Below are 23,071 nucleotides of genomic sequence, written 5' to 3' on the forward strand. Positions count from 1 at the left end.
ATCTATACCTACCCGGCATGGAGTTTGCCTCTTTTGAAGACAGTCTTTCTCTTTTGAAGACAGAGTTCTTGTAGCCATCAGAAAAAAACATCTGACCATCAAAAGGGAGCTCGTTTCCACTTTCCTTTTTTGAAGAGTCATCTGAGGTCAGGAGATCAGAGCCCCTGTCTGAGGGCTTTTATGCACGTGTGGTCTCCTTCGAATTGTGTGTACGTTCCCCTCAGGGTTGATTCTCAGTTAGGCACACATTTTCCCTCTTCAGCAGTCACCCCACCTTCAGATCAAAGAATCCCCAGGTTTTTCTCTTCCTTCCCAGGGAAAGCAAAGGAGATCATCTTGTGTTAAGATTTTTTCAGGTTTTCTCGCTCCTGTTTCTTCCACTCTTTGTGCCAACATTACGGAATGATCCAAAGGGCTTTTAATTGGAATGCTGTGAAACTGCCATGAAATTGACGTGTTCTTGCAAAATATCGCTACTTTAAAGATAGTTTTTTAAAAAGCGGCAGGCAACTTCCCCAAATGGGGGTTTCACAGAAACAGTGAAGATGCTGTGGGTGGGCAAAATGACCAGTTGGCTCAGGGGGGGGGCACTTTGCAGGAGGAGAATCCCAGTGTAAACCCTACTGTGAAGCCGGCAGCCACAGGGTAAGTAATGCCTGCATAAATGGCCTGAGTCTCTTCATGACGCAAGAGGTACTGTTCAGCTTACGAGAGCCTGCAGGGTAACAGCCCATTCCACTGTCTTTGGAAGAGGTTGCCCTACAGGATCTACATTTCTGTCTGGAGCCATGGAGAACATTCAGACTAAGAAACCTCCATTAACTTGCAGAGGAAAAGTTGTTTGACCATGATAGAATTTTTTGTTGTTCTTTCTAGGGTGAGAAAGGCCCTCAAGGTCCTGCAGGTCGAGATGGCATCCAAGGTCCAGTAGGGCTTCCTGGCCCAGCAGGTCCAGTTGGCCCACCAGGAGAAGACGGAGACAAGGTGGGAGAACCTGCAGTTTGGGTGTGTTTTGTGCCACAGATCACTGGGCAAAGGAGCTCATTTCATACGCTGGTGTGCTCCTGGGAAGTTCAGTGTGGAATCAGCCAATGCTTCTGCCTGGTCTCTGTGGCGTGGGCTTTGCAGAGGAAGCCGAGGTCCCCCTCCTCCAGATGCACCAGGAGCAACATTGTTCTGGGGCATCAGCCAGCCAGTTTCCCATTTGGCCTCTTCTTCCTCACCCACCTGGATTTTTGGTACTATCAAGTCCAAAGAAGTTATATGTTGGAATGTCCACTCAAGAATGGTACAGGGTTGCTTGTGCAGACTAAGCTGACCCCGCCACAGCCAGGTGGACAGAGGCTGTGTGGTAGAGTGCAGATCCTGTATGCCCAAACCCATGTATTCTTATGTGGATGACTCTCCCCTGGATGAATGACTGGGGAAGATTAAGGGGAAGAACAGGGGAAACAGCTGCATCCTCTTCAGGGATACTAAGTAAATATCTTATCCAAGCTTTGTTGAAGGCTTTCACAGCCAGAATCACTAGGGTGTGTGGGTTTTCCAGGTTGTATGGCCATCTTAGATGCCAGCCACAGATGCAGGTAAAACATCAGGAGAAAATGCTATTGGAACACAGCCATACAACCTGGAAAACCCACAACACCTGATCTTATTAAGAGTTTTTCATGGGTTCATCTTTTAAGTGAAAGCTTCCAAATGTGCCTTGAACTTTCACTTCAGAAAAAAGCTCTTCAAAAAGGTGATGCAGAAATTTCAACTTTCCTTTTACAAACCAGGAAGGCCGGCAGAAATGATGACCAATCCATAACAGGTCTGGTTGGACTGTGAGTGCAACTGTTGAGCCCCATTCTGTGCTCTTTGCTCACACTCTTTCCAACTGTTGCCATCAAGCACTTGCAGGGTGATATTTGACAGCATTTTCTGTTTGACAGGGTGAAATTGGTGAGCCAGGGCACAAAGGAAGCAAAGGTGACAAAGGGGAACAGGTGAGGCCTGGCTTTGGGATGGGGAGTCTTGTGCTTTCTTGATATCAAGAAAATGCTCTTCCCCCTTTCCTCCCCCCTCAAAAGGAGATGCTTTGTTGTAAGCCCTGGCAAAGTAAGGAGTGCTGGGATAAAGGCTCTTACTGCTCGCGGGGTGTGGGGTGGCGGGTGGCAGGCTGTGTGCAGGAGAGCACGGAGAAGGGTGCCTTGGATCCTGGGGTCCCTGTATCTGGCTCTCAGCAGGGATGGATCATGGAGAGCCCAACTGCCCCACGGCAGAGGTCCAGCGCCCGACTGCTTCTTCTGCATCCTCTGCCATTCAGCTCCTTCCTTCCGGCTCCACTGCAGCTGCTCCCTCCACCTGCTGAGAAATCGGTTCCTTTCTTAGGGCTCCTGCCACTCAGGGCTGATGCTGGGGGAATCTGGGGTTCCCACAAGCTCTGCAGGTGTGCACTCCAGGGTGGGCCTGGGCTTGGCCTTCTGCCACAGTGGGATGTCCAGAGTTTCTCCCTCATTCGTGCAGCCAGGTGCCCCTGTCTCTGCTCTGCTCTTTTATTGGAATACCTCTGTTTCTTCTCAGGGTCCTCCAGGTCCTACCGGTCCGCAAGGCCCAATTGGTCAGCCTGGTCCAGCTGTAAGTATGGCTCCTGCTGTTAATCAGTAGATATCTTGTGCATATAAAGTGCATATAAAGAAGAGAGGCAGTGGCAGGGCTGAACTTGAGACAGGCCTCAGCCGAGGAATGAGCAGATGTGAGTCATGGAACCGAAGAAGAAGAATTTATACCCCTTCCCCTCTCTCTCCTGTGAGGAGACTCAAGGTGGCCTACAAGCTCCTTTCCCTTCCTCTCCCCACAACAGACACCTTGTGAGGTGGGCGAGGCTGAGGGAGTCCTGAGAGAACTGTGACTAGCCCAAGGTCACCCAGCAGGAATGTAGGAGTGCGGAAACACATTTGGTTCACCAGATAAGCCTCCACCACTCAGGTGGAGGAGTGCGGAATCAAACCCAGCTCTCCAGCTCAGAATCCACCTGCTCTTAACCACTACACCAGGGGTCTGCAACCTGCGGCTCCGGAGCTGCATGCGGCTCTATCAGCCTTATACTGCAGCTCTGTGTGGTCTGGAGGTCGGAGGGTAATGTGGGCGTGTCCCTCCAGCCCTCCAGAGCAGTGCTGGAAGGAAAGGTGAGTGGAGGGGCTGAACCAGAGGCGGCTCCGTGCATGAGGGCACAGCTTTTTGCTTCCCCTCCACTCACCTCTCCTTCCAGCCCTGCTCCAGAGGTCTGGAGGGACACACCCACGCTGCCCTCGGACCCCTGGAGGTCAGAGGGTAGCGTGGGCATGTCCTTCCAGAGCAGCCGCCATCCGCCCTCTGCCATTCCCGCAGTCGCCATCCCCCCTCAGCCCCACGGAGCAGGCAGCTGCCTGCTACGTTGGGCAGAGGGAGTATCCCTGCCCAATGCCACTGCCTCCAGAAGCGAGACAGGTGGTGGCACTGGGCAGGCCGCAGCCGCCATCCCCCTCTGCAACACGGAGCAGGGGGGGTTTCCGTGCCCGGCGCCTCTGCCTCCCAGCGCTGGAAGGAAAGGTGAGTGGAGGGGCCGAACCGGAGGCGGCTCTGTGCGGAGCCACATCTCCGGCTTGGTAGATCTTTGGGTTCATGGAAAACGGGTCCAAATGGCTCTTTGGGTGGTAAAGGTTGCCGACCCCTGCAGTACACCATGCTGACTCTGAGTGTATTGCATTGTGAGGGGGCTGATCTGGTTAGAAAAGAGCATGTCTTTATTTGATTTGATTAAATTTATATCCCACCCTTTCCCAACCAAGGTGGGCAAGATGGCCTGCCTTCAGACGGGTGCCTTTCTGGTTTAAACTGTGGTCTTGGGTGGGGTGGAGGTCAGAAGGGGTGAGTGCCTTTAGTTTGTTCCCTCACTTGTTGGTAATTTCATCAAGATGTCCTGCTTTTCAAGAGGGCGGCCATCCTGGAGCTACCAGATTAAAAGCTCAAAGTGTGTGTGAGAGGGGGGAGGGGGCAGAGCCTTCTTCACGTGAGGAGTGCTTCTCTTCAGATCATGGAAGATCTGTGGTGGGATGTGGGTGGCTAGAAGGATCTCAGTGGGCAGTGAATGCCTGGCAGAGGTTGACGGCCGTTCTCTTTCTCTGTTTCCTTTTGAGGGTGCTGATGGGGAGCCTGGTCCACGAGGGCAACAAGGCCTCTTTGGCCAGAAAGGTGATGAAGGGTCGAGAGGCTTCCCTGGCCCCCCAGGCCCAGTTGGCTTGCAGGTAACTGTGACCTCTCCAGTGGGGCTTTGATGGGCCAACTGTGCGGTGTTGTGGGAAGGATTTGAACTGGAGGTCTGTCCAGAGGGCCAAGACGCCGGAGTAGGTCAGGCGTCCTGTGGAGAGCTCCATGCCATCGCCAGCTGTGCTTCCAGGAGGCTCTACTCTTGCAGCTTCTTGCTGGCCACAGACCCCATAAGGGTCTTAATTCCTGGTTTGCTGAAAAAACAGGCCAAGAAGACCAGTGGTTAGTGTAAAGGCATCAGCTTAAAGTCTTCCTTTTCATCTTCCAATAAGTGTGATAGTGTGTTCTGTTGAACCAGAAACAGCAAGGACACTGCAAAACTGCAAGGATTGTCATGCCCTTATATAAAGCAGTGGTGCGACCCAACTTGGAGTCCTGTGTTCAGTTCTGGTCGCCACATCTCAAAAAGGATATCGAAGAGATAGAAAAAGTGCAGAGAAGGGCAACGAGGATGATTGAGGGACTGAAGCACCTTCCTTATGAGGAGAGGCTGCAGCGTTTGGGACTCTTTAGTTTAGAGAGGAGACGTCTGAGGGGGGATATGATTGAAGTCTATAAAATTATGGATGGGGTAGAAAATGTTGACAGAGAGAAATTTTTCTCTCTTTCTCACAATACTAGAACCAGGGGGCGTACATTGAAAATGCTGGGGGGAAGAATTAGGACTAATAAAAGGAAACACTTCTTCACGCAACGTGTGATTGGTGTTTGGAATATGCTGACACAGAAGGTGGTGATGGCCACTAACCTTAAAAGGGGCTTGGACAGATTTATGGAGGAGAAGTCGATCTATGGCTACCAATCTTGATCCTCCTTGATCTGAGATTGCAAATGCCTTAGCTGACCAGGTGCTCAGGAGCAGCAGCAGCAGCAGAAGGCCCTTGCTTTCACATCCTGCACGTGAGCTCCCAAAGGCACCTGGTGGACCACTGCGAGTAGCAGAGTGCTGGACTAGATGGAGTCTGGTCTGATCCAGCTGGCTCGTTCTTATGTTCTTATGACACACACACACCCCACCCATTCTTCTGCAGCACCTGCTGTAGGGCCCTTTTCTCACATTATGCTGGAGCAGTCTTGGGTTTGCCACTGAGGGCCCACAACAGAGAGCCTCACCCAGTCTCGCTGAATGAGTGCATGCAATATTTGCCACTCTAGGTTGCCCCCCTCCCCCCCCAGCTGCTGCTCATACTTGGCATTTGTAAAGGATATTCTTGCAATTTTATTAAGTGTGTATCTGAATAAGTAAGCAACAATGTGCCAATGAGCCCTATATAAAAGCTCATCTAATTGCCTCCGCAGGGTTTACCAGGACCTCCTGGAGAGAAGGGAGAAACAGGTGACGTTGGCCAAATGGTACATTTTTGTTGCTACTATTTTTTAAAATCTGATTTTCTCTGACATACTGTCATTAACAAGGACTTCTGCATCCAGAGAATGAACTTTCCACTCTTCTTCCTCCTCTCCCTGAAAGGGTCCCCCGGGTCCCCCAGGCCCAAGGGGCCCGTCTGGGTCTCCTGGAGCTGACGGGCCACAAGGTCCGCCTGGTGGGATTGGAAATCCTGGAGCTGTTGGTGAGAAGGTAAGAAATCATTGGCAGAAATGGACTCCAAAGAACTCATTTTGTTATGACAGTTCTAGGGTGGGGAGTCAGCTTCAGGCAAGTAAACCCTGCTTTAATTGCTTGGAGTGAAAGATGGTTCCACGGGGTAGAGTTGGGAGGGGGCCCGCAGGCCTTTGGTGAGGCTGGCTGCAGAAAATTGAGGGCTGCAGGAGGAAGAGACTATCAAGGGTTCGAGAAGGCAGTCACGTGTCCTCTGCAAGTGGAACCATGCGAGGAAGCAAAGGAGTTTTTATTTGTTTTTGTATTTGTTTATAATAATTTGCATTCAGACTTTTCAGTTTAGAGTTTTTCAGATAGTTTTCAGATAAGAAATCACAACCTGTAAACAACATAAAACCAAAGTACTTTGCATGCTTGTCTTGCCAGCAGGGGTGGAAGGGTGTTGATCTGGCACCCAGGAGAAGATAAGGGGGTTCCAGGTGAATCTCTGCAAGGAGAGCATTTCTGAGCTGGGGCTCTGTCGTAGACAAGGCCTGCTCCCAATTGCCACCCAGCTACCTTCAGAATACAAAGATCCCCTAAAATTTTCATCTGAAGTGATTACCTTGGAATGCAGGCAGGTTTATATGGGAAGATGCACTGATTCCAGACCACTGAGGGGTTCATAAATAAAGGCTGGCACTTTAAATTATGTTAGAACACTCACTGGAACACTCTGGAAGTCTTTCAGCATGAGTAAAATAAGCGTAGTTGAGCGTCTTCCAGTCCACAGTGAGGCTGCTGTGTGCCAGGGACATAGGTATAAATTGGGGGAGGGTTCAGGTGGTGGGGCCACACCCCCAAACCCTCCCCCCTGAAACAGCATCACTTTCAATGTTTAAACTGGGGACCTCAGGTTCTCCCTTTAAATCCATGCCGAAGGGGGTGGATTTAAAAGGAGAATCTGGGGAAATTTGGGGGGTGCCTGCTGTCAGGGGTGCAATTGTTAAGCTAGCAGCACCAAGCTTTCAGGGTATCTTTAGGAGACTCTCCTGATGATACCATCCAAGTTTGGTGAAGTTTGGTTCAGGGGGACCAAAATTATGGACCCTCAAAGGTGTAGCCCCCATCTTGTATTACCTCCCACTGGAAACAATGGGGGATGGGGGCATCCCCTTTGGTAGTCAATAACTTTGGACCCTCTAGCCCAACCTTCACTAAACCTGGCTGGTATCAGCAAGAGAGTCTCCTGAAGATACCTTGAAGTTTTGGTGATTCTAGCCTAGAAATTGCGCCTCCTGCAAGCCAAAAATGGAAATAACACTGGAAAAAATACCAAAAAACCCACAAACGGAGGGCAGAGCTTTGGACATGTAATGGGGGGTTGAACCCGAGAACCCCACACACACACCTACGTCCTTGCTGTGTGCTAAACCAAGCAAAGTTTCCAAATGTTTTTGTCAAGACCTCCTTACAGCTAAAGGGCATTTTTGCCCCTCGGGTGCCAATGGTCATACCCAGGGGAAAGCAGAAGCCTCATGATGCCTTTTCATGCTTCTTTTTCATTCTGTCTCCACAGGTCACCTAAGTTGGGCCTAACCAACATCTGCCCCTCTTGTCCCCCCTGGGCCTGGACAGCAGGGCCAAGGGAGCACAGGGAGGTTAATGTGGCAGTCGTCCCTGGCTAGAACAGTGAGGGCCTGGAGCAATACTGGCAGGGAAGACCGAGGCTTTGGAGGCAGGGGTGGCACTGGTGGGCCTTTAAAGGGACTGTGTCAGGGAGGTTTGGATTCTGCTGTTCCCTTTCTGAGTCAAAGGAGCAGGTTCTCATGAGAAAGGAGAGCCCTTCTTTAAATCAAAATCAAATGTGATGCCCATTTTCTTGGTCATGTCATGTCCTCCCATTTACAGGGCGAACCTGGAGAAGCTGGAGAGCCCGGCCTGCCTGGAGAGTTTGGTCCTCCAGTAAGTTGGAGCCTGATTCACTTTCTGTAGTTAGATGAAAGAGGTCCCTGCTGCTGCTGCTCAGACAAGGTAGAAAGACTAAAATCAACCTCACCTGCTTCTCAGGGCCAAGGGAACACGTTGCTTTTGCAGCCTCTCTATCACTTTGGTTTCCAGACTGTGGTGGGCTGTTCTCATGGGATGTGCATCAAATGTCACTTTCCCACAGAGTATTTTATATCTCACTTTTCAGCTTCAGCTTTATGATTCTAACTTCTGGGAGCCTGGCTGCTGGGCCATGGTTTCCCACTGTCCCTTGCTATCAGAACCTGCTTGGTTCATTGTGGCAGGAGAGTTTGGGCGTCCCAGCCTACCCCCCAAGCGCAGGAAGCAGACTAACATCAGGAAGGGGGGTGTGATGGCTGGTGACCTGCCTTGTGATGGCTGGGGTTTGCAGCTAGGAGTGTGGCTGACTGGGGTGTCTCCACTCAGGGCTGAGTAACTGCGAATATGTTGCAGGCAGGAGAGCTCCCAGTTTTGAGCTTTTAGTCCGAAGGAAGGAAAGAGCAACTGATGGAAGATGGGAGATCCCCCTCCTGTTCACCCATTGCACTGAGTGCTTTAGCAATAATGTTTTGTGTTTACAAGGTACTTTTTGAGGACATTTCCATTATTTGGTAATCTTTTCTATAGCCCTGTAAATTACATCAGACTTTTGCATAAAGGAGTCTGAGACTGAGCGCACTGGGGCTGCCTAACCCCAAATATTAAATTTAGGCAAGATTTGAACCCAGGACTTTCCAGCTTGCACAAGCAAGACATGGTTCCTGAAGATGGCTGGAGCATGTATGTGCCTGCTCTGTCTGCGACTCATCTTTGGATGGGGGGGTGAGGGTCAGTCCATGTTTCCAAGTTCACATGGCGGCACAAAAACTTTGGATCAGCTCTGTGCCTAGAAAACTGTGCTGGGAACTCCGTTTCCAGGTGTGCGAGGGTCTGACCTGGTTGGAGGCAAGGCCCACAGGGAGAAGGCGCTTAAGACCCCACCCCCACCCCACACACATGCGCGTGTACACAAATGCCATTGTACCAATCTGAGATGGCCATGGAGAGCTTCTGTTTGTCTGTCCAGTTGGAAACTTGGAATACTAGCTCCGAGTGGGCTTTTCAGTTGAGGAGAGCAGCATTGTGTGTGTTTGGGAGCGGGGACTTGAGCCCCTCCTCCCTACTTGCCATCATCCTGATCCAAATTGGGCCACATTCTTGGGGCCCAGTTTGGGTCCTTGTGAGCAGAGAATTCCAAACACAAGCATGTTGACTTCCCCCATGTTTGACACATGGGCTTTGCAATGTGTGGATAAATTTGGATTTTTGTTGTCTATGGATTGGACATGGATGCCAAGATCCTTTCTTCCATTGTTTCCTTTGCAGTTCCTTACATCCCCTTTAACAAATGAATACCCCTTTTAAAATGTGCTAATATGGTCTCCCATCTGCCTCTTTCAGGGTCCTAAAGGAGAGAGGGGGGAGAAGGGTGAAGCGGGTCCCTCCGGAGCAGCTGGTCCACCAGGTCCAAAAGGCCCACCAGGTGATGATGGTCCCAAAGGTAGCCCTGTAAGTAACACTCTTTGCATGTCCAGTGGAAGCCATCCTGGCCGTGTTTAGTCACTTGTGCTTTGCCTTCTGGTTTTGCCTCTTCCTGGACTCACTGGAATAGACAAACGGAGCAGATTCCTGCACACACACCTTTTGTTTCTTCAGCGATCTCTGCCACACTCTCTCCCTGTATGTGTCCACTAGATCCTGGGGGTTATCTGTCCACTACTTAAAGAAAATATCCTTACTGATAAATGATGTGACTGACCTGCTCTGCCTCTGATTGCCCTGCTCAAAGTGATTGAGAAATTGGAAGCAGATCAACTCCAGGTCTTCCTAGATCATTTTTGGTCTGGTGTCAGCCAAGCGATGGGACAGGCTTTCATCGATGACTCTGTCAAATAATTTTGATCCTGTAGTTTGTGAATCGATGGTCAAGTTTTTACTAGAAATTATATACCTAAAGGATAGCTCTGTTTCTTTTAATTTTGTTGTCACTCTGTTATTAAGAGATTATTATTTTATCTGGGGATCGTTTTAAATTTGTTTTTTGTAACATATCTGTATTGTCCTATATGCCAATAAAGACTTGGTTGATATGGTGACCTTGGTCTGATGGTAGCCATGCTTTTTTGGTTGCTCCTCCTGGGTCTCTATGCTGCCACTGATGCAGTAGGCCATAGGTGTCAAACTCACGACCCTCCAGATGTTATGGACTACAACATGATGCTGGCAGGGGATGATGGGAACTGTAGTCCATAACATCTGGAGGGCCGCGAGTTTGACACCTGTGCAGTAGGCCATGGCATCCTCTTGAGGCATTTGGAGGTAGAAGGAGATAAATTGGGATGTGCCTCAGACTGACTTAAATCATTCCTCATGGATCCTACTCAAAAGGTTGCTGTTGGAGACCATTTATCTTCAGTCTGGGAACTGTCTTGTGGGGTTTTACACGATTCAGTCTTATTCCCCATGTTGTTCAATCGCCTTTAGGATAAATAATTTGTAGCTCTGGAGTAGGAATTAATCCAATATGCTGATGACGTTAAGCTCGATTGATTGATTGATTGATTGATTGATTGATTGATTGATTGATTGATTGATTGATTGATTGATTGATTGATTGATTGATTGATTGATTGATTATCTCATCCCTTAAGTCTCAAATATTGAAGCACTAAACAGACTCTATATTGTTGATCATCAGCATTTATTGACAGGCATCGAAGCACGCAGCTGACAAAGCCAGTTCTGGCGAATCTGGCTTTTGCTATCCCCTTTATTCCAATGTTAGTTCCCCCCTCCCATTTTCCCAAGAAATGTGAGAAATAGTTAATTTGGAGCTGAGGTGCCCCAAGGTTGGCGACTGATAGAGATAGAGAACCATCTGACATCCTGCCCCCACAAGATAATCCCAGTTTTCATGAGACCAAAGTGTCAGGGAAAAGCCTAGTTATCTATTCAGTGTGTGAAGCCATAAAGTAAAGATCAAGGAAAGAATGCCCCAGGATGGTAGTGGTAACATATAGCCAGCTGGTTCCATATATCTTGTAGCAATTACATTGAGTTAGAAATGCATCCCAATCACCTGGATACATCCCCCCTGACAATATCTCACCTTTCTTTGTGGTTCAAGGCAGCTTACAATAATAGTTAAAATATTTTCATTTACAACCAAAATAAAATAGCAAATACCAAATCTCTCTCCCCTCCCTTGAAATATGGCTCCATCCAGATCCCCTGGCAGTGTGGTAGAAGTCACTACCCCACTAATGTGGCTTCATGGCTGAAAGTCAACAAACTGAAATGGGTAGTCAGGAAGCCAGAGGTCTTGAATGACACTGGGCTTTTGGTGGGCTTGGGCTGACCCTTGTTGACTTGGCTAAAAGCCTCCTAGGTGTTATATTGGACCCAGCTTACTACTACTGAGCCCTTTGGGGGAGGGCGGTATATAAATGTAATAAAATAAATAAATAAATAAATAAATAAATAGAAAAGCAAGAGAGAGCCAGCGTGGTGTAGTGGTTAAGAGCAGATGGAGAACCGGGTTTGATTCCTCACTACTCCACCTGAGTGGCAAAGGCTTATCTGGTGAACCAGGTGTGTTTCTGCACTCCTACATTCCTGCTGGGGGACCTTGGGCTAGTCACAGTTCTTCGGAACTCTCTCAGCCCCACCTACCTCACAAGGTGTCTGTTGTGGGGAGAGGAAGGAAAAGGAGCTTGTAAGCCACCTTGAGTCTCCTGACAGGAGGAAAAGGTGGAGTATAAGTCCAAACTTTTCTTCTTCCCAATGTAGCTGCAAAAATTCTTTTTCCAACTTTGTTTAGCACAGATGAGGGCTCCCCAACTGGACTCAGTTGACCTGGCCACCTGAATCCATGGCATAGTGACATTGAGGCTAGACTGTAGTAATGCATTCTACATAGGTCTCTTCCCAAAATCAACTGAGAGACTCCAATCAATGCAGAAAGTCTCAGCTCAGTTCTAATTAGGAATGAGGTGGAGCTGCATGTGGCTCCTTTTCTGCAGTCACTCCACTGGCTGCCCTTTTCCATTCAAGGTATCGCACACAAAGCCCCCCAGGGCCTCAGACACCCACTTCTGCAAAATCCCCTCACCCATGCCAACTCTGCTCATCTGAGCAGGGCCTTCCTCTGCAGGTGCCAGCCTGCCAATGGGCAAAGATCAACAATTGCCCGTACATCCGTGTTACCTGTTGCAGTCCCCACTTCATGCCACGGCCTGCCTGGTGAGGTTAGGAAGGCTCCCTCTCTCCTTTCCACAAACGATGTAAAACCATTTTTCAGGAGAGCATTTTCATAAAGGAAATGGGATGACATCATAACAGACTGGCCCAGGAGTAAGCCTTTCTACTTCTTCATTACCATGTTCAGCCTTGTTTAATTTGTCCAATTTAATACTTATGCTTTGTTGAAATGTCAACTTTGTTTCAAATTTCTGCAGTCTTAGTCCTGTTACATTGCTTATCAGATGTGTCATCCTACTGACTGGGTTAATATGCATGGTTTGATCTTCTTTGGGTTCCAGTGAGAGAGGCAAACTATAAGGAACCTAAATAAAATAAACGCTGTTCCTGGATTGGAGCCTCCTTCTGCCTCCCTAGTTTGGCTCTCGGGTTGCTGGAGTTTTGCTGTGATGCCTGCACTCTCTCTTTAGCCTCGCTCTGCAACCAAAGTTCAGTTGGCATCTGAAGATAATGCTGTTTCCATCTTTCCCATATTTCTGTAGGGTCCAGTAGGTTTTCCTGGAGACCCCGGCCCTCCTGGTGAACCTGGCCCTGCTGTAAGTAACTCATCAGGGAAAGAAACATTTGTATCCTTTACTTCCTTTTGCAGAAGCATTTTGAGCAACAAAATCTTAAGTTCAGATATGTACGTCTCAGTGGGTTCTCAGTAAGATTTACTCCCTCGTAAGCATGTCTCATGTTGCACTTTGCCTCCAGTGCTTTACTGCAAAGGGCGGAGAATGAGACCCTGGAGATAATTCCTGTGTTTTTTCTGTCTGCAGTCAAAAGGGTTGGAAATCACAGAAACACAGAGTTGGAAGGGATCTCCAGGGTTATCTAGTCCAACCCCCCCCCCCCCAACCCCTCATAACACAGGAAATTCACAGCCACCCCCCTCCATACTCTCAGTGACCCCTGCTCCATAGAAGATGGCAAAAACCCCTCCAGGGCCAATATGTCCTGGGGAAAAATCCATCCCTGAACCCATTCCCTCGGGCATGTAAGAAAGGGCCAAGAGAGCTGAGCACTGGCTCATCCCTTCCTTCCCCCCTCTCATAATCTGCCTAAACTCAGAGAATCAGCCTTGCTGTCAGGCGGCCATCGAGCCTCTGCTTAAAAACCTCCAGAGAAGGAGAAGCCGCCACCTCCCGAGGAAGAACGCCTGCAGTGGCCAGGAAGTCCTTCCTAATGTTCAGCCAGAACTCTTTTGATTTAATTTCAACCTGTCGGTCCTGGTCTGACCTTCTGGAGCAACAGAAAACAATCTAGAACTTTACATTTTTAAATGACAAGGAGAAGACAGGTTACTTGCTCAAGAGGCAGACTTCCAAGGTGTAGTAAGGTTCTGCTTTTGTAGAATGCATATAGCTCTTTGTGGGCGCTGATTTGTTAGTGTACTATATGGCACCTTCTGGATGAGAGAAGCATCTTTTCATCTGCCTTCACCCAAAAATTTATGGAGAATATGGAGATGGAGACGTGCCTGCAGTTTCATTCCAGATTTGTATGCTTGTGAGATGTTGCCTTCAAGACACGCAAACTGGTGGTTGAGTGAGCTGTCTTGTTCTAAATCAGTTTTTCTTTTCTTTCAGGGCCAAGATGGTCCAACAGGTGACAAAGGTGATGATGGTGAACCTGGACAGACGGTGAGTGAACGCCGGGCCGGGTCATCTGCTTGCTGGAGATGAGGGATTCTGCAGGCCCGGTAGAGTCCTCGTCCTAAAGCAATCGCTGCTGGCTTGGTTGAAGGCAGCGAGGGCCAGTGGCCTCCAGACAGGGCCCAACACCTCCTGGCACAGACTTTTCACCAGTTCCACCCTCTCATGAACCACAACGTAAAATGATCCATGTTATTTCCGACATGATAGAGTGAGCTGTGGTCTTGGCTCTGGGCCCTGGTCAAATGCACCCATTTCCCTGCACCCCGCCCCAGGTTTCACCCCTGTCTCCAGATGATGGGGCATTCGGCATCTGCTTCCTTTCCTGGGCTCACTGGGATGGGAGCCACCCTCTGCTGGAGGATGGAGACACCCTTCTTATCTATGTGACCCTCTCCTCTCTTCTCTTCAGGGTTCCCCTGGTCCAACTGGAGAGCCAGGCCCTTCAGGCCCACCAGGAAAAAGAGTAAGTCTTTTCTTGTACATGTGTAAGAATCAGGAAAGCTCATGAGAAGCCCTCATGGACATCTTGTGGGCCTCATAGTGCACAAGAGCCAATGTTGCTCAAGCTTGTGTAGCATTTGTGTAGCATTTGGGGTACATGAGGTTCAGCTTTCTAAGAGCATTATTAGTCTTGGTTCTTATGTCTTAGTGTGTGCCATCTCTCAAAGCATCATTTTCAACCATTCCCTCTCAGTAGCCTGTTGGTAATTCTCCCTTTCCTCCCCTTCTCATTTAGGGCCCACATGGGCCAGCGGGTCCTGAAGGCCGGCAAGGAGAGAAAGGAGCCAAGGTAAAGCACAGACAGCCCTCAGGACACAGGAAGTCAAACCTCCTTTGCTTCCATCTTTTCTCATCTACAGCCTGGTTTTCATTTCTTGTTGCCTTCAGGGCGAAGCCGGTTTGGAAGGACCTCCTGGGAAAACAGGCCCTGTGGGCCCTCAAGGCCCTCCAGGAAAACCTGGTCCAGATGGACTGCGAGGAATTCCCGGCCCCGTGGTGAGTGTTCCAGGTGTCATCCAGTCAGAAGACAGGGATCAAGAATGATATCACAGAGGGTGCCCGGCTGGCCCAACAGGAAAGGCCCAGTGGAATAGCTCTGCTTTACAGGCTCTGCGAAACTGAGACAGATTCCACAAGGCCCGGATGTCCTTGAGGAGCGCATTCCACCAGGTCGGGGCCAGGGCCATAAAAGCCCTGACCCGTCTTGATGCCAGCCAGGGCCCGGGACCACCAACAAATTCCCCTCCACAGATCAGACAATAAGGGGAGAGGCAATCTCACAGATATGCAGGTCCAAGACGGTTAATGGCCTTGAAGGTCTATACCAAAACTTTGAAGATGACCCAGTGCTCAATAGGCAGCCAGTGAAGATCTTTAGGGACGGGTGTTCTATGGCTCCGGCTAGAGGCTCCAACTAGAAGCCTAGCAGCTGCATGTTGCACAAGCTTCAATTTCCGAATCAGCGCCAAAGGTAGGCCAGCGTAAAGTGAGTTACAGTAGTCTAGCCTAGAGGTGACTGTGGCATGGATTGCTGTGGTCAAATCAGCCCGAGAGAGGTGGGGAGCCAGCTGCCGTGCCTGCCGAAGATGCAAGGATGTAGGTAAGGGTGGTGGTGGTTCTCAGGTTCAAACCCCCCATTCATGTCCAAAGCCCCCCCCCCCCTCCCGTTTGTGGGTTTTTAAAACATTTTTACTTTTTTGGTTTTTGGCCTGCAGGGGGCGCATTGTTTAGGCGAGCAGCACCAAACTTTCAGGGATTGTTTGAGGGACCCTCCTAATGATACTACCTAGGTTTGGTGAGGTTTGGTTCAGGGGGTCCAAAGTTATGGACTCCCAAAGGGGGTGCCCCCATCCTCCATTGTTTCCAATGGGAGCTAATAGAAGATGGGGGCTTCACCTTTGAGGGCCCATAACTTTGGACCCCCTGAACCAAACTTCACCAAACCTGGGTGGTATCATTAGAAGAGTCTCCTAAAGATACCCTGAAACTTGGTGCTTCTAGCTTAACAATTGCACCCCTGACAGCAGGTACCCCACAAATTTCCCCAGATTCTCCTTTTAAATCCATCCCCTTCTGCATGGATTTAAAGGGAGAATCTGTGGTCCTCAGTTTAGAAGAAGAAGAGTTTGGATTTATATCCCCCCTTTCTCTCCTGTAGGAGACTCAAAGGATCTTACAATCTCCTTGACCTTCCCCCCTCACAACAAACACCCTGTGAGGTGGGTGGGGCTGAGAGAGCTCCAAAAAGCTGTGACTAGCCCAAGCTGGCGTGTGTGGGAGTGCACAGGCTAATCTGAATTCCTCAGATAAGCCTCCACAGCTCAAGCGGCAGAGCAGGGAATCAAACCCAGTTCCTCCAGATTAGAATGCACCTGCTCTTAACCACTACGCCACATTGAAAGTGATGCTGTTTCAGGGTGGGGGATAATCCACCCCAAAACAGCATCACTTTCAATGTTGTTTAACTGGGGACCCCAGATTCTCCCTTTAAGGTGGATTTAAAAGGAGAATTTGGGGTCTCTAGTTTAAACACCATTGAAAGTGATGCTGTTTGGGGTTGGATTCCAGCATCACAGCGGCTGCGGGGGGAGGGGGGGGGAGCTCAGATTTTGCACCGGGCTCCATTTCCCCTCTATTCCTCTGCCCACAGGGGAGGGCAGAAGGAACTGCCGGATGCTGGCTGGGAGCCCAGCTGGTGGGGGGCAGGGGAGGGCAAGACAGGGCAGGGCGGGGGAGTCTGCTGTCCCCTGCTTCGGAGAGCTACTTTTATAAGCGCTAGGCCAGGGGCGGGGCTTTCGGAGGCGTGGCCATGCCCTGGGGCGGGTGGGGGTGTGCCCCCCCCGAACCCCCCCATAAAAAATCTATACCTACGTCCCTGCACATATGGAAAAAAGCTGTCTGGGCTATTTTTGTGTCCTGGTCTTCCAATGTAAGGGTGAAGTCCAGACCAGGTTCACCAGATAAGACTTCACAGCTTAAGTGGCAGAGCGGGGAATAAAACCCAGTTCTCCAGATTAGAATTCACCTGTTCTTAAACACTATACCACACTGGCTCTCTTGGAGAGATCACAGCTTAGCTGTAACTCAGCACTTGGTGGGCCTCAGTAGCTGCATTCTGCAGTGTATTTACGGCCTTTACAGTCCTAAAGGAAAACAGGAATGTTCGTGATATTTTGCACCGAAACCCCAGCATGGCATAGTGGTTAAAAGAAGGTGGACTCTAATCTGGAGAACAGTGTGTTTCCCCACTCCTCCACATGAGTGGTGGACTCTCATTTGTTTCCCTGCTCCTACACATTCAGCCTGTTGGTGACCTTGGACTAGTCACAGTTCTCTCAGAACTCTCTCAGCCTCACAAGGTGTCTGCTGTGGGGAGAGGAAGGGAAGGAGGTTATAAGATGCTTTGAGACTCCTTACAGTTGAGAAAAGTGGGGTATAAATTCAAACTCTCTCCTTCTCCTCCTTCATCTTCTGAAAGAGGCTTCCTAAGAACATTTGGACAAAAATCTGGTTGGAAAATCTTTGCTTCAGTGTTATGGCCTTTTGGAAGAGTAATGTTTTGACACTGATTGGCACTCCATGTTCCAGTTTGATTGTCATTTTCATTCCTTACATTACTCTACCAGGCCTGTGGGCATTTTTTTGGCCCCCAAGGTCTTCATGAATACTCTCAGATCCAGGAGTCTTGTGTTAGGTCTTGCAACCTAAAGCCAATAAATGGACTCTGAAGTATTGATCAGTAGTATTTATTGAATAGGCATCAAAGTACCATACAAGCAAAGTCAGTTCTGCCAAAACTGGCATTCGCAGTCCCCTTTATCCCCCGTAGAGAACCCCCCTCCTGTTTTCCCAAGAGTTTGTGAAAAACAGTCTTTGGAGGTAAGGCACCCCAAGGTCAGTGGCAGATAGTATGATGAAGCCACGTAGTTCCTGGCCTGTGAAATAATGGAATGTACACAGTTCCCATGGGACAGTGTTACCAGGGGAAGCCTAGTTGTCTACAAAACATGTGAAGCCATAAAGTAAAGCTCATGGAAAGAATGCACAGGTAGCAGTGGATACATGTAGCAGGCTGGTTACGTATATCTTTCTAGCAGCAGTAATTTGTTATTTTAAGCAGTTACACGGTTCTGGGAATGCATCTCAATCACCTAGATAGCATCCTCCTGACATTTTGCGGCTCACCATAACCAGTGCAATTAAGTCTGCAGGGCCTGGAGAATAAATGGACACTATCACAGATACTGGGATGTTTGGATGTCAGCATGGACAGGATGTTTCCCTTCTCTAAATTTTGTGGCTTCCTTTGGAGCACACAGATCTAACGACTCTAGTCCCGTGGCCAGGCATAGTTATATCTTCCCAGGAGATGGTGAACAGTCTAGGTTCCACATTTGGTTGTCTCTGTGTCCCTTTCAGGAGGACATGGCAAGGATCCAGAACAAATTACTCACAATATCCTATCATGCCAAGGTGGCAGGTACCTCAGTGGTGGACTCCTTCTCAGGGATAAACACCCCCCCCCCCTTTCAGGTTCTCATCATGGTGGTCATGAGTCATTTTGGTTGGGGATCCCAGTGCCAGAAGTTATGTTTTTCAAGAGATCTGGTATTGAAAACCCCAAGGGGTTGCCATAAGTGAGTTATGACTTGACAGTAAAACATACACATGACTTCCAAGTGAGCCCCCATTAGTCTGAAGCATAATTATTACTAGGAAACGGTATCTGCATCTGCAGGACTTAAGAACGATTAATGCTGATAACTGTTCTTTTACAGGGCGAGCAGGGACTTCCTGGTGCCCCAGGCCCAGCTGGACCACCGGGCCCGCTGGTATGTTTGGGAATTCCACTCATTGTTGTCCATTTGTCCTGAGACCTTTGCATCCTTCCATCCATATTTTAAATATCAGAGGCTCCAATCTAGCAAAGTTGATCTGACAGAGCACCTGCTTTGGATGGATGTGAAAATGAGAACTTTCCTGCCTGTATTGCACAGCTTGGAATGTTCACCCCAACCCACGATCACCCCAATGTGTACCCCCACCCCACTGTCTGATACACAGAAATGCAGTCTTCCACCCAGAATTAGTTTCTCAGTGCTTTACAATGAATTTAAGAGGAAATATGATTCATTTTCAATGTGTACCTTTTTATTGTTCTAAGGGTCCACCTGGTTTACCTGGCTTGAAAGGAGATTCTGGTCCAAAGGGAGAGAAGGTGAGGAATGGCATGTGTCTTGACCCAAAACATGTCTTCTAATTTGCTTCTGAGTGATCCTGCTTAATGGATTTGAGTTGTCCAGTGGGAGAAGGAATTTCATGTCCAAACACCATTTTTAAGGCCTTGGGATTTCAAATCATAACTTCAGTCTGAGAAGCTTCTCAGCTATGTTTTGTATCTGCTGACATCCCATTTGGTATTAGCAAATCAGTATATTTTATAAGTGTATATTTTATATTTATTATTATATTTATTCGTATATTTTATAATAATGCCAAATAGGAACTACTGAATTGGAAAGATTTGGGGCAGGGGGTTCTCTTTCAAGGTGTGTAACAATGTGTGTCATCTATGATATGGTTATCACATATCAGGGTGACAATTTTTAAAATCTTTTGCTGGGAAACGTGAAACTTTTGAATTGTGACCTTTAATTTTTCAAGGGTCATCCAGGCTTGATTGGTCTCATTGGGCCTCCTGGCGAGCAAGGAGAGAAAGGAGATCGAGGCCTGCCGGGCCCTCAGGGAGGATCCGGGCCTAAAGGAGAACAGGTGAGTTACTGAAAGAGCCTGTGGGAGATAGATCAGTTGTACTTGTTTAAAAACATTCCACTGAAATCAGCAAGGCTTACTGATGGTGAGTAAAAGTGGTACGTGTGTGTGAGCATCAGAACTAGAGAGATCTTCTCCCGCAGTTTGTGTTCAGCACATGTGTCTTCACCAGAGTTCATTCTGTTTTTGTTTGTGCTTCTTTCTCCAGGGTATTACAGGTCCTTCTGGTCCAATCGGCCCGCCTGGCCCTCCAGGGTTACCGGTATGTAATGACAAGGCCCAGGGCCCCATTCCAAACGGTGCTTGGCGTTAGTTGCAATGCCCAGAACTACCAGGCGCTCTGGCCCCAGAGGCAGCTCAAGAGAGGCGGCCCCCCCCCCCCCCCGCCCCAGGTACTGGTGGTCAGCCCCTAGGGAATGTCATGAACATGTTGAATCTACCTAAGTTCAGACATTTACCATAAAAGTTACCCCAATTCTGGATTAAAAAAAAAATCAAATGAATACTTTGGTTTGGATTTGATGTCTGGCAAGATGCGTGCAGAGTGAATTGGCCTTGCAAAAAAGCCCCACCTTTTTAAATCAAATACTTACCTTACTAATAGCCTGGTTTTCCCCTTTCTTTGTTCTAGGGTCCCCCCGGTCCAAAAGGTGCTAAAGGATCTTCGGTGAGCTTGCCTGTCATAACTAGAGATGGTTTTATTAGTTGTGGTTATAGTATCATGATTCCTAGGCTGGCTACAGTCCATCTGTTTGTTGGGAGGCAGGGAGGGCATGCCAATCATTTTCTGGTTGTTCCTGCCACTCCCACACAACCCTTCGCCCACACTTCCCGTCACCTTCCCCTTAAACCACATAGCACCGCTGCCATCTCCAAGGTGGCATTTGGAGTCCTGTACTGGTTTCTCTGTAGTGGTGCCATCTTGTTCCAAATGGTCTCACCCTAGAGAAATCACCACAAACACTCTTCTCCGCTGCAGTAGAAGAAGTAGCTGCGGTCTCTGAGGCAGCCCATGAAGGCTGAGAATGGGGAGACTAACAGGCCTCACCCCTCCCCTCCACCCACCTGTGGATCTGATTTCAAAACTGAGTGGGTCCGAGGCAGGGTGGGAAAGGGTCTGTATCCCCTGTTTATGCAAAAAAATAGGCACTTGCTGTTGATTCCCTCCAGCCACTGCTCTGAGTTGACAGGTGCACCAGCTCAATGTGCTTCACATCCCAGTGGAAATGGTAACATACAGATGCTACCTCTGGGTCCCACCCCCGGCAGTGAAGCAAGTGGCTGTGAGCCATCTCCACCACCATCCTCCTTACAGTCGGTCCAGCAGGAAAGCCAAGTGCCAGAAGAAAGCTCCATTCATTTCAAGAGCTGCAGGAAAGAGGGCGTGTTTCTGCTGCACAGTCGTTGCAGGCCCTCCGGTGCTGTCAGGGGCCCCAGGTGGTCCCCTCTCCTGACGGGTTGTCCTGTGTGCTTGTCTGAAGTCACGGAGCAAGCAGTGGCCATGCATGTGAATGTTTGTCATGGGACTGTTTTCAGGCATGAGTGCAAACAACCTCCCATGTTGGTGGTTGTTTCCATGTGCTGGTTTTTCCAGCATCGTGGTGATTGGAGACTTTGCCTTTTGGATCAAGTAAGAAATAATTAATGCTTTGCTTGCTGTCAAGTTCTTTGCTAGGACAGATCTTTTGGGATTTTATTCTTAAAGCTCACTTCTGTTTCATCTGATGGGTGAAGTCAGACTGAGTCTTGTTTAGTCGTTTCCCAGGTGTTCAGTGTACATTATCTATCAGGCAAGTGCTTTGGTCTTTTGTGTCGTTCGGTTGTCTGTAATGAAGACATTTTGTGTTTTCTTTCTGTCCAGGGTCCAACAGGCCCAAAGGGTGAAATGGGTCATCCAGGGCCACCAGGGCTTCCTGTAAGTATGGCCTCCAAACAGTGCCCAAATCCCCTTTTTTTTGCGGGGGGAGGGTCCCTCGTCCCTCGTCCCTTTTTATGCCATGTTGCTGTCATTCTTCCTTGATCATGTGACGCTGCCATACCAAAGTCAGAACTTTGGTCTATACTATTCAGTTTTGTCTGTCGTGGCCGGCAGTGACATTCTGGTCACCCAGGGCCCTTTCAGTGGAGATGCTGAGGACTCTTCTGCAGAGGAAGTGCCTGATCTTCCACAAATTGTCCAGAACTGTCTGCATCAGCTGTCAGTGGCCCTGCAAAGATTTTCCCCCAGCCATGTTACTCAAGATACTTGTCCTCTTTCTGCGTGCGTGGGGGGTGGGGGGAGCTGGGGCACAGATGAATTAGAGAAATGAAGCCGATTCTGTGCCTCTGAGCTGTGGCTCACAGCCTTCCTTTCTCTGCCAAGGGCCCTCCAGGGGAAGTGATCCAACCCCTTCCCATCCACTCCTCCAAGAGGACCCGACGAAACATTGATGCCAGCCAATTGGTTGATGAAGGCAACACAGACAACTACATGGATTATGCAGAAGGCATGGAGGAAATCTTTGGCTCCTTGAACTCTCTGAAACTGGAAATTGAGCAGATGAAGCATCCGTTGGGCACCCAGCACAACCCGGCTCGCACCTGCAAAGATCTGCAACTATGTCATCCTGATTTCCCCGACGGTATGCTAGGGCTGGTGTGTGTGGGTGGGTGTGTTCATTTAGGATCCAACACAAAACTCTCATCTTGAAATCTGACTTCTGTGGCCAGGTGAAGTCAGTGCTGCCAAACAGGCCTCCATTTAATCTCAATTTTCAGGATCCATGTAATAAAAGTTGTCCATCACTCTTTAAATCTGATGGTACAAATGAAGTAATTGTGAGTTCTGGCCACAAACCAGGCAGGAAACCTGCAGAGAGTTTATCTGTTACTGAAAGAAATATTTTTTTAGGCAAGATGTTAGAAAATACAAGATTGTGAGAATTAACCCTGTAGCTGCTGCAAAACCAGTGCCAAAGCTCCTAACATTTCTTAACTATATTACAGTAAGTGAATTTTAAAGCATTTCAGCTTTCAGGTTATTTTGGGGGTGGGGATTTTCTGTCAACCCAGGCCACACACATTCACTGACAGAAATGTCTCCTAATCTCAGAAGAAATCTGATTTGCTTGTCACAACAATGCCTTTTCTAGAAAAATATCAGCATTATCTTATTCTAAAACTCTTCTACCGTAAACATGATTATTATCTAGATAAATTATTGCTTCTTAACCAAATGTGAGATAATCAAACAAGTGCATTTAAGCAGGGTGTATTTGGTTCAAAGCAAATCAGTTTAAAACACAATTTAAAACGCTAGTCATTAAGATTAGATTTAAATCATGGGGTTTTTTTACATAAAGACTCGTTCTTGCTGGTCTAATTTTAATATTTACAACCAGATGAAGGTTTCATTTTTAGAATTTTTCAGATGTTTTTTACAGTTATATTACAATTACTGATTTAGTGATGTTATTAGAAATACACAGATAGTTCACCTTGCAATCTATATATATAAAAAAACTAACAGTGACTTTGT

The 23,071-nt window shown here is 48.4% G+C and overlaps 1 protein-coding gene across 1 annotated transcript in view; it reads left to right on the forward strand.

Moving 5' to 3' along the window:
- COL5A1 (collagen type V alpha 1 chain) overlaps nt 1-23,071 on the forward strand; it is a 386,178-nt gene that overhangs the window by 335,817 nt on the left and 27,290 nt on the right. Inside the window, exons 43-62 of the mRNA XM_048513603.1 lie at nt 877-984; nt 1,938-1,991; nt 2,569-2,622; nt 4,164-4,271; nt 5,593-5,646; nt 5,765-5,872; nt 7,745-7,798; nt 9,284-9,391; nt 12,625-12,678; nt 13,714-13,767; nt 14,192-14,245; nt 14,519-14,572; nt 14,671-14,778; nt 18,561-18,614; nt 18,947-19,000; nt 19,447-19,554; nt 19,763-19,816; nt 20,186-20,221; nt 21,416-21,469; nt 21,917-22,175. Of these exons, the coding sequence (XP_048369560.1) occupies nt 877-984; nt 1,938-1,991; nt 2,569-2,622; nt 4,164-4,271; nt 5,593-5,646; nt 5,765-5,872; nt 7,745-7,798; nt 9,284-9,391; nt 12,625-12,678; nt 13,714-13,767; nt 14,192-14,245; nt 14,519-14,572; nt 14,671-14,778; nt 18,561-18,614; nt 18,947-19,000; nt 19,447-19,554; nt 19,763-19,816; nt 20,186-20,221; nt 21,416-21,469; nt 21,917-22,175 (1,591 nt within the window). The remainder of the gene's footprint in view (nt 1-876; nt 985-1,937; nt 1,992-2,568; nt 2,623-4,163; nt 4,272-5,592; nt 5,647-5,764; nt 5,873-7,744; nt 7,799-9,283; nt 9,392-12,624; nt 12,679-13,713; nt 13,768-14,191; nt 14,246-14,518; nt 14,573-14,670; nt 14,779-18,560; nt 18,615-18,946; nt 19,001-19,446; nt 19,555-19,762; nt 19,817-20,185; nt 20,222-21,415; nt 21,470-21,916; nt 22,176-23,071) is intronic.

This window comes from Sphaerodactylus townsendi, linkage group LG12 (assembly GCF_021028975.2).
Source record: "Sphaerodactylus townsendi isolate TG3544 linkage group LG12, MPM_Stown_v2.3, whole genome shotgun sequence".
Taxonomy (NCBI): Eukaryota; Metazoa; Chordata; class Lepidosauria; order Squamata; family Sphaerodactylidae; genus Sphaerodactylus; species Sphaerodactylus townsendi.